The sequence below is a fragment of the Triticum urartu genome, chromosome 2 (genome assembly GCF_003073215.2).
Source record: "Triticum urartu cultivar G1812 chromosome 2, Tu2.1, whole genome shotgun sequence".
In the NCBI taxonomy this organism is placed as follows: Eukaryota; Viridiplantae; Streptophyta; class Magnoliopsida; order Poales; family Poaceae; genus Triticum; species Triticum urartu.
In genome coordinates, this window is record NC_053023.1 from 672,838,916 (window position 1) to 672,849,045 (window position 10,130).

The following is a 10,130-nucleotide window of genomic DNA, read 5'->3' on the forward strand; positions in this document are numbered from 1 at the left end:
TTTTGTATCGTATTTTGTAGACCTACTTTAACTTCACATATGCCAAGTTAGAAAATCCTTTTTGAAGGGAAGTATTGTTAGTTTCACAAGACAAGGGGCCTGTTGTGCATCATTGTCATTGTGTTGTGGCATCGCGTTTTTGCTGAGACACATTTCTGGTTCTTTTCTGCAACTCTTTTTGTGTGACCTGGTGGAAATAACAATGGTGTTTTACTATTTTCGCATGCCAAAGCAACCGTGTGTATGCAAAGTTGCAGAGACGGTGCCGTCTGCGTGACAACCCCGGTGCTTGTTGTCTCCAGTGGGAGCACGACAGAAAGGAACGTCTATAGGCCAGCGCAACTCAGGGGAGGAAGGGGGCTCCTATATCTCACTTGACTCGAGATGGAAGGTAGCATTGCCTCAAGCGAGCATACGATGGGCCGGTCGATGTACGGTGAGGTTTGTTCTTTTGTTCTTCTCCTTTTTACTTTTGTTTACATTTCAAAAGTATTAAATATATTGTATATTTCAAAAATTAATTTACTCAAACATTTATCATGCATTAAAAAAATGTCAAGGGAGCGTATAAAAAATGTTTGCACAACTTTTAAAAATTTGATAGTCAAAAAGAATGTATATGACATTTTAACAAAATGTTCACTCGTCTCAAATTTTTCAAAAATGTTATTCAATGTAGAAATATGTTCGGGTAGTTTAACAAAAATGTTTCATACCATTCAAAAAATATGTACATGATATTTTTTAAAAATTGTCCACAATTTTTTTAAAATATGTTTGTGATATTTTTGAAAAAAATATATTAAACAATGAAAAAATGTCCCTGCTATTTTTTAAATTGTTTTCATTTGTATTTAAATATATTTTTAACATGTATGTGACAAATATGTTCTTAACATGTATTTGAAAATGTACATAATCTATTTTCAAAAATGTTTAATTTGTATCAAAAAAGTTCCACAAGTCTATGCAAAATGTACAATGTGGATTGAAAAAATTGGACATGTGATGAAAAATAAATAGAAAAAGTGACAAATAAATTAAATAAAAACCACAGAAGACCAATGCAGAAACGCTAGAAAACCGATGAAATGAACTGAAAACCAAATAAAAAAAGAAAGGAAAACCATGGGAAAAATGGACAGCGAAAAAACAAAAAAACTGCAGAAAACCAATAGAAAAACACAGTAGAAAAAAAAACCGCGTAAAAGGTTTGAACTGGTCCGACCCACTAATGGAACTCCTGAGGGGACGTTACCTTCCAGGTCGCAATAAGCGACGTATAGGTTTTTATTTTTTTTATTTTTTTAGGGGAAGGCACGTATAGGGGGAGCTCCTATCTGCCGCAGAATGGCGGGGTTTCACGCGGGCAGTCCTCCGCCTGCCGGCCCATCTACGTGCCGCTTCTTGTTTTCTGTCGCCCGACAGAAAAACATCCAACGGAGGCAGAATTCGATCCTCTGAGACCTCGCACTACGCAGGCTACAAACCACACGCGGATAACCAATACACCAGACATCATCTAACAGAAATATAGGCGCAAAATGCAATAAGAACACATAGCACTCGTTGAGACTTGGAAAACATTTGTAAAACTTTTTTTAAAAAAAATTGCGAACAGTTTTGAAATGCCAACTTTTTTGATATTCCAAAGTCTTTTTTTGAAAAGTGAATCATTTTTGTAAATCCATTTTTTCTAAAAACAGAGCGAAAAAATGCGAACTTTTTTGAAATTACCGAATATTTCCTGAGATTGTGAATAGTTTATAATTTTGGAACACAAATTTGAAACAAGAACATTTTCTAAATTCAGAACAAAAAGTTAAAAATGTGAATTTTTTTTAAAAATGCAAACAAAATACGTATTGGTATGCTTTTTTGGAAATGTAAACAAAATTTGAAACATTGGAACATTTTTTGAAATTGCGAACAAAATGTTGAAACCGTGTGCTTATTTGAAGCATGAACATTTTTATGAAAAAATGTGAACAAATTTTGAAAACACGAACATTTTTTTAGTAAAATGCAAACATTTTTTTAAATACCCCAAACATATTGTGAATTTGTGAACAAACTTTAAAAACACGAACAAACTTCGAAAACAAGAAGTATTATTGAAATTCCCGAAATTTTTCTTAATTTGTGAACAAAATTTAAAAATATGAACATTTTTTGAATTTGTGAACACAATTTTAAAATGGGAACAGTTTTTGACATTCTTGAAGAAAATTCTAAAATGAAAATATTTTGTCAAATGTTGGACAAATTTAGCAAATTATAAAAAAAATCGAAATTTGGAACATTTTTTGACAATAAGGGAACAACTTTTGAAATTCTAAACTTTTTTGAATGTTGAACATTTTTTCTATTTCCGGCCAAAAACTGAAAATAGGAACATTTTGTGAAATTTGGAACAACATTTGGAAAATATGATTTTTTAAATAATTTCTGAACATATTTTGAAAAATGAATAACTGAAAAAAGTAAAAGAAGAAAGTTAAAAAAAGAAAAGAAAAAAAGAAACATAAAAATAAGCAAAAAAAGAACAAACAAAAGGAAAAAACAAAAAAAAACAAAAAAGCCGGGAAAGCCCGAAAGGAAACAGCGCAGGAAAAAACCCGGTTCAGGGAAGGTTCCCAAAACCGTTGGCCGCATATCAAGTGGGCCGGCCCATGTCTGCTCGCTCGCATACTTGCGAAATCCCGACAATTCGCCGCAGAGAGCGGCCGATAGGGTTTTCCACGTATAGGTTTGGCGGAGGGGAGGGATCTGGGCCAGGACCAGGCGGTTAGTTCAATATATTAGAGACACGAGGCCGTTACAACTGGAGGCCCAAGCCCAAGTAATCGTCACGCTGCTCATCGGCATTCTTCGGCCAATTCGCTCGACCCCGACCAAAACCCTAGCCGCCGGGGCCGGCCAGCTCCGTCGCGGCGTCGGCGGATCTCGTTTCGACGAGGCGAGGCAACTGGATGGGATTCTTGATTCATCTGAGGCAATACCGAGTGATGCTTCCACCTAATCTCGCCGATATGATATGTCAAAAATGTCGTTGGAATGGTAGGTAGGTTCATGTACTGAAGTTCTATATTGATGTACTTTCTCTATTACCTGTCAGTGTTCCGTTTATTACTTCTGAATCAGTTCATGTTGTCTGTGTATTGGGCATGGGTCATCCCTAAATTAAGGACAAGGTTCTATAAATCTGCTGCTATAATTTGGTGCTTTAAGATTTTAGCATTGCCCCAAATTCTTTTTACAACTTTTGGAAGCTAATTTCTTCAAAATTAATCTCTGCTCTGAATATTAATTCCAGCTGAATATGGATGTTTTTTTATGGCCCACTTCATGTATGCCTTAAATAAAAATATCCGCAAAGGGGAAGACAACAGAGATGGAAGATACACAACCATGCCTGCATTTCTTTATGCGTAACCACTACCATCTCTTGAATTTCATCTGCATGGTAGTCTTCGACCCTTATTTTGAGGCTTTGGTTTGTTGAATTATCATTAGTAGCATATCGAGATATGTATACTGGTAGAGTTTGTGCTAACACTGCCAAATTGCACTTTGAGAAAACCACAGTGCTTCCTTGATGTTTGAACAATTAACTCTGCTTTTCCCCTGCCATCTTATAATTAGCAAAGCACATAGTCGCTTTTCAAGTACAGACCTCAACTCCACATAGTTTTATGCAGCCCATACTGATTTTAATATGCTTCTCGGTCTTGCAGGTTCTTTTATGCATTGAGTGCATCAACTTGAATCCAATTTGAGCTTGAAGGAAGCTGATACTTGGCCTGCCAAGGTATGTCTGTAAAAATACTACTCCTATGTCATATTTCTATGTGTTAATTAGATAAATGCCACTCCGATTATGGCGATTCATAAAAATGCCACTGCAATTTCCAAACTTTGAAAAATGCCACTGCAACTATTTTATTACTCCAAAGGGTAAAAACACCCAAACTTCAATTCCTCCAATGTACTCCAAAATTCAGCCTCAAGATGCCTGTGACCTGAGAAGGCCACAACTGAGTTGTGCAAGCACTCCACTACACCAAAGGACTTTGTCATTCACTGCCGTGTTGGCTGTTTCTACAGTGTCGATGGACACAATGAGCCTGGAAAGGTAAATCTACAGAATGGCTCAGACTTCCACCAACCATCTGCATGCAGAGATGCAGAAACAGTGTGGTCTGCGTGGAGACCATTGTTGTGCTGCAGTAGGTTAAAGCGTTAAATATTTAAGTGTTGCCAAGGTCTAGATGGATAAGTGTTCTGAATAGTTTGTTGTATGGCATACATTGATAATACAAAAGCTGGCTTGAAGCTGGTGAAACTGCTACTCAAGGAGGCGTTTTGTGTTGGAGGCGATGGGTATTATGCCTTCCAAGGATGCTGTGTTGGCCGAGTATTTGTTTTCTACTGCTGGGTGTCTTGTTTACCAATTGGGGAGCTCCCATGAGGTGTTCCTTTTATACAAGATATAGAATGACTGAGCACCAAAACAAAGTTTTTTGTATCTTCTCTTGCCACTTTCTAGTTCCTGAATTTTACTGCCTTTAATTTCTTGCATCACTATTGTTTCTCTACATTTAGCTTAGCATCTCAAGTATTGCATTTCTTTGAAGTGTTTTATCCTTTAAATAATTGAACACTTTAAAATGTTTTATACCGAGAATAGCACGGTGGTAAGACCTCCACGAGTAGGACCAAGGGCTTGAACCTTGGTTCTCACAAAAGAAGGCCGCTTGCTGAGTTTGTTCCATGTGCGTATTAGGTGGAGCCATTGCTCTTGACGCAAAAAGCAATGCATCCAGGTTTCTTCCCCCAAAATTTTGTTTAGTGTTTTATACTACGAACATTGGATCAAGCCATTTTTAGAACAAACAAATATGTAATACTCACTGCAAGCTTGTGTATGTGATATATTCTGGATGTGAATATTGTGATGTAAATGATTGGCCTAGGCTCAATATTTTCTGCTGAAGGTAGATCGCAAAGTTCCATTCAGATGGAAATTTTGGTACTCTGGGCTTCTGGCAATGGGTAGCCTGGGCTTTTGTTTTATCATCTAGCCATTCTTTTTCCAAAAACTTAAAATCAACCCTTTTAGCACTGCACTCATTTGACGCATCATTATTGCATCCCCAAAATTGTATCCTTTTGAGAACCATCGAAATCATATACTTGGCTATGCATGACGGCAAATGGCAACAATATCGTATAATTATCCAAGAAATATAAAAAGTAATACAGTGAATAACAAGATATAAAGAAAATTGCTCTGAACTTGTTTTACACTTGGGGGTGGGGGTTGCTTTGTTCTTATGCTGTTTCTTCACAAGCTTGCATGCCTGCAGGTCGACTCTAGAGGATCCCCGGGTACCGAGCTCGAATTCGCCCTATAGTGAGTCGTATTACAATTCACTGGCCGTCGTTTTACAACGTCGTGACTGGGAAAACCCTATTGTAGATGTTTTATCGGTTTGCCCTATAATCTCAATTCTCATCAAATATTTCTGAAATCCATAATCTAGAAGGCCTCCTTCTACTATTATGGCCTCCTTGACATAGTTTTCATGGTCAATCTTGATGAACTTTTCCTTTTGATATTCTAATGGAGCAACCCCTAGCAACACGGACCACGGAAATTGAAATTACTGAAGCTGATGCATATATTACGAAGCCAAAAAAAAGGCATAACTGAAGTGCATGTGTTCAGGTTCTAACCATGAGAAAAGGTGAGATGCAAAACTGTCCCAACACCGCCATCTCCTTCAACAAGCTCGGCCTTTTTGAAGATATCGGGAAGCAATTGAGGAACAACCTGGCTAATACGGAGACCTCGATACATCTCCCATACCTCCGCCGTGGGGAGGCCTGTCTCGAAGTCATGGCAAAGGCTACCTTTCATTGCTTCTATGAGCTCTGGGTGGAATGCCAAAGATTGCACGGTGAGTTCTAGCTTCTCGGTACACAGATTTATAGGTCATTACATTCTTAGAATATGTGGCTGACAGATTGAGGTGACACCCCCAGAACATGACAAGTCTGAATAGACAATGCGCTGTTTATATGATATAGTTAAAAATAAGGTGCCAGGTCTGCTTTCGCAAAAAAAAAGGTGCCAGGCCTGCCAGGTTGCCATCAATCTGAGTTACATCTTATCTGTATTTGGCTTGACTGGTCATAATAACAACAAAATGCCTATGCACGAGTATCTTTTTCGAGGAAAGGCAGCTGCACTGCTTTAATTGTCTATATGATGTAACCAACCATAAGGTGCCATGTCACCATCAATCTAAGTTATATCTTGTCCTCGTTTGGCTTAACTGGCCTTAAGAACAAAATGCCTATGAATGAGACTCGTTTCCTAGTATGTGATGATACATCATGAAATTTAAGGTAAATTTTATCATCAAAAAGAGTTACCCTAGCTTCATTAACGATAGGAAGTTAAGGTACATGGACCGCACAATATCTGTGTATCACTATGGGTGGCGTTCATATGCTCAAACATACTATCCTATTATGTTTCATCATTAGTCTGATCTGGCTCTCAAATTCGCACATAATATTTGTGCAAGGAAAATAACATGGAATCAGACTTTTATCTGTCAGTATAGACACATTTTGCGTTGAGTTATTGCAAGAATTAATTGCTCTGAGCAATCTTCTGCTACTTGATGTATCCTGCAATTTTCTCAGCAGTTGCAGCCATAGGTGCGGCACTAACCATACCTTCAAGCTCAGGGTTCCCTTCATCAATCTCATACTCAATAGTCGATCTTATTACTCAAGAACTGGGTCCTTTCCCAATGAATTCAAACCTGACCATGTAATAGAGGAACCCGAGCTTCAGAATGTCTCCGTTGATCATTTCTGCTTCCTTGATGTAGTTTTCATTGTCGACCTTGCTGAATTTCTCCAGGCCAGGAATCCCTAGCAAGCAGCAAGCAGTTACTTCGCCAGTATACTCATTCGCAGCATCGCTCTGGTCTCTGGCCAGTCATGTTTGCAGATTGTGGTGTTCAACTTTGGCGGACTAGAAATGACACCGTTTTCAACAGAATACAGACTCCCACTGTGGTGATCAAAGTCAGGATTTGTGACAACCTTAGGCTGTGGAACTGCCCTTCAAGGAAGGATTCAGAAAAGACCACGCTTCTTGCCTGGGTCAACAAATTTACAGTCGAATAGGGCATATTTTCCAGTTTTCAATTCAGCCTTCGGCCAGTTCTTTTGTGGTTTCTATTCTGTTCTCGTTCTTTTGGTTCTTCGTTCCATCTTTTGGCTGTTCCCAGACCCCCAGTCTGTGCCCCTCTTTGTGCTTCCCGCCCCCTGTGGCTTTTCTGAATATAAGGTAGGGAGCTCTACCTTCTCTAAAAAAATATTTTAAGTATTTTATACTGAAATATCTTTTTTTAAATAAATGCATAGAGTTAAGTCAGTTTAGAAACAAAAAAGATGCAATACTTCATGCAAACTTGTATGTGCCCCTTGTATGTGAGATCATATTTTGGAATTTGGATGTGAATATGTGATGTACATAATTAGATTAGGCCCAAGAATTCCTGCTGAAGGTTGATCGTGAAATTCATTCAGACGGGAACTTTGGCAACCTGGGCTTCTTGCAAAAGGATATAGCCTGGGATTTTGTTTTATCAGCTATGTATTTTCCCAAGAGTATGAAATTGACCCTTTTTACCATCACATCATCTTCACCCTTAAGCGAATCATTGACGACCTCATACTCTGGACGCACCGGATCAAGAAGCCGGCGCACAAACAGGCCGCCTCCTTATGGCGTTCCTATTTCTTATCACGATTACACGTGCTTATGTAATTCACCTTTGTAATCAGGCAAACGTTGGGTTACAAAATTGAGAAATATAATCAGGTGGAGCCCCCCCTCTCCCCCGCATCACACTCATTTGATGCTTGATGCACCATTATTGTGTCCCCAAAGTTGCATCCTGTCGAGAACCATCGAAATCATCGACTACACATGACTGTAAATCGCAACCGCCCAAGATCATATAACCATCCAATATATATACAGTGAATAACAAGTCCAAGATCTACAAACAGCAATACAGCGAATAACAAGCTATAAAGGAAGTTGCTCTGAACTTATTTTACATTGTGGGAAATGCTTTGTTCTTACAACGTTTCTTCACGAGCTTGCTCAACGCTTTTTCTGTGCCTTGATATACTTTGTGATGGCCTCAGCAATATGAGCTACACCACTGGTACTGACGAAGGAAGCGTTATCTGTCTTGTCGTCATCAATTTCATATTCAATGGTTGATCTTATTGTGGATGTCTCATCTGTTTGCCCTATAATCTCATATCGTACCAAACATTTCTGAAATCCATGATCTAGAACGCCTCCTTCTACTACTAGTGCCTCTTTGACATAGTTTTCATTGTCAATCTTGATGAACTTTTCTTTTTGATATTCGAATCCAGGAATTCCTAGCAACATCAATCACCAAAATGAAATTACCTGAAGCTGATGCATATATTGTGAAAGCCAAGAAAAGGCATAACTGAAGTGTTTGTGTTCAGGTGCTAACCAGGAGAGTAGGTGAGATGCAAAACTGTTCTGACGCCGCCATCTCCATCAACAAGCTTGACCTTTTTGAGCATATCGGGAAGCAATTCAGGGGCCAACTGGCCAATACGGAGGCCTCCATAGATCTCCCATACATCGGCTGCGGGGAGGCCTGTCTCGAACTCATGGCAGAGGCTCCCTTTCATTGGCTGTGTGTCTTGCCAAAGATTGCACAGTGAGTTCTAGCCTCTCGCTACATGGATTTTTTTTTCTGTGTAGAACACAAGTCATCGCAGTTGTTGGAATATGTGGCTGACAGGCTGAGATGTCACCGCCAGAACATTACAGTGTGAATAGACAATCTATGTTAAAAGAAACCTGGTGTTTATATGATATAGTCAACCGGAAGGTTTGCTTGTCTACTTGTTTCCCTATTCACGATGTCTCAAGAAAACACTAAGTTGTGTGATTTTATTAATATTAATAATAATGGTTTTATTAGTACTCTGATTGCTCCTCCCGCCACTAGTTCGGAGTCGTGTGATATTATTGCCGCTTTGCTAAATCTCGTTATGAAAGAACAATTTTTTGGTAGTCCTAATAAAGATATTGCATGCCATCTTAACACTTTTGTTAAATTGTGTGACACACAAAAGAAAAAAGATATGGATAATGATATTGTCAAATTGAAATTATTTCCATTCTCATTACGAGACCGCGCTAAAACTTGGTTTTCATCTTTACCATGTAATAGCATTGATTCTTGGGATAAGTGTGAAAATGCTTTTATTGCCAAGTATTTTTCTCCCGCGAAAATTATTTCTCTTAGAAATTAAATTATGAATTTTAAGCAACTTGAACATAAACATGTTGCCCAATCTTGGAAGATGATGAAATTAATGATAAGAAATTATGTGCCCGTTGATTTCATTATTCTTGATATTGATTGCAATCTGTCTTGTCCCATAATACTTGGTAGATCGTTCTTACGAACCATAGGTGTGATTATTGATATGACAGAAGGAAATACTCCCTCCGTTTCTTTTTAGTCCGCATATAAGGTTTGGTCAAAGTCAAGCTTTGTAGAGTTTGATTAACTTTATATTAAAAAATATAAACATTCACAATAAATCAATATTATCAGATGCACCATAAAACGTATTTTCATACTATGTTATTTTAGTATTGTAGATGTTCATATTTTTTTATATAAATTTGGTCAAACTTTGTGTAGTTTGACTTTGACCAAATCTTATATGCGGAGTAAAAAGAAACGGAGGCAGTATAAGATTTCAATTTCCATTAAAGAAGGGTATGGAACACTTCCCTAGAAAGAAAATTAAGCCACTATATGAATCCATTATGAGGGCCACCTACGAAATCAATTTGAAAGATGACAACACTTGAAACTATGCATTACGCCTTAGCTAGGGGCTTAAAACAATAGTGCTAGTTGGGAGACAACCCAATAGTTATCTTTAATTTTCTTGTTCTTTTTCTATTTTTGAGTGTGCACATAGTTATGCTACTGTTATGGTTGTGTTTTAATTAGTGTTTGTGCCAA

At 38.0% G+C, this 10,130-nt stretch overlaps 1 protein-coding gene and 1 long non-coding RNA gene across 3 annotated transcripts; one reads left to right on the forward strand and one right to left on the reverse strand.

The window, feature by feature from the left end:
• The first annotated feature begins 2,846 nt into the window (after positions 1–2,846).
• Positions 2,847–7,886, forward strand: LOC125539636. Of its 2 annotated transcripts, none has more exons than XR_007296918.1 (4): positions 2,847–3,064; positions 3,738–3,811; positions 5,732–5,963; positions 6,941–7,886. It is a non-coding gene; the product is annotated as an uncharacterized LOC125539636 (long non-coding RNA). The 2 variants fall into 2 exon arrangements; XR_007296917.1 differs by having other exon boundaries at positions 2,847–3,060.
• Positions 7,887–8,022: 136 nt separating this feature from the next.
• LOC125539635 (norbelladine synthase-like) lies at positions 8,023–8,867 on the reverse strand. The gene is made up of 2 exons (XM_048703133.1): positions 8,589–8,867; positions 8,023–8,487 (listed from the first exon to the last, which is right to left on the reverse strand). Exons 1-2 carry the CDS (start codon positions 8,770–8,772, stop codon positions 8,198–8,200), a joined length of 474 nt encoding a protein of 157 aa, XP_048559090.1. The 5' UTR covers positions 8,773–8,867; the 3' UTR covers positions 8,023–8,197.
• Between the last annotated feature and the right edge of the window lie 1,263 nt (positions 8,868–10,130).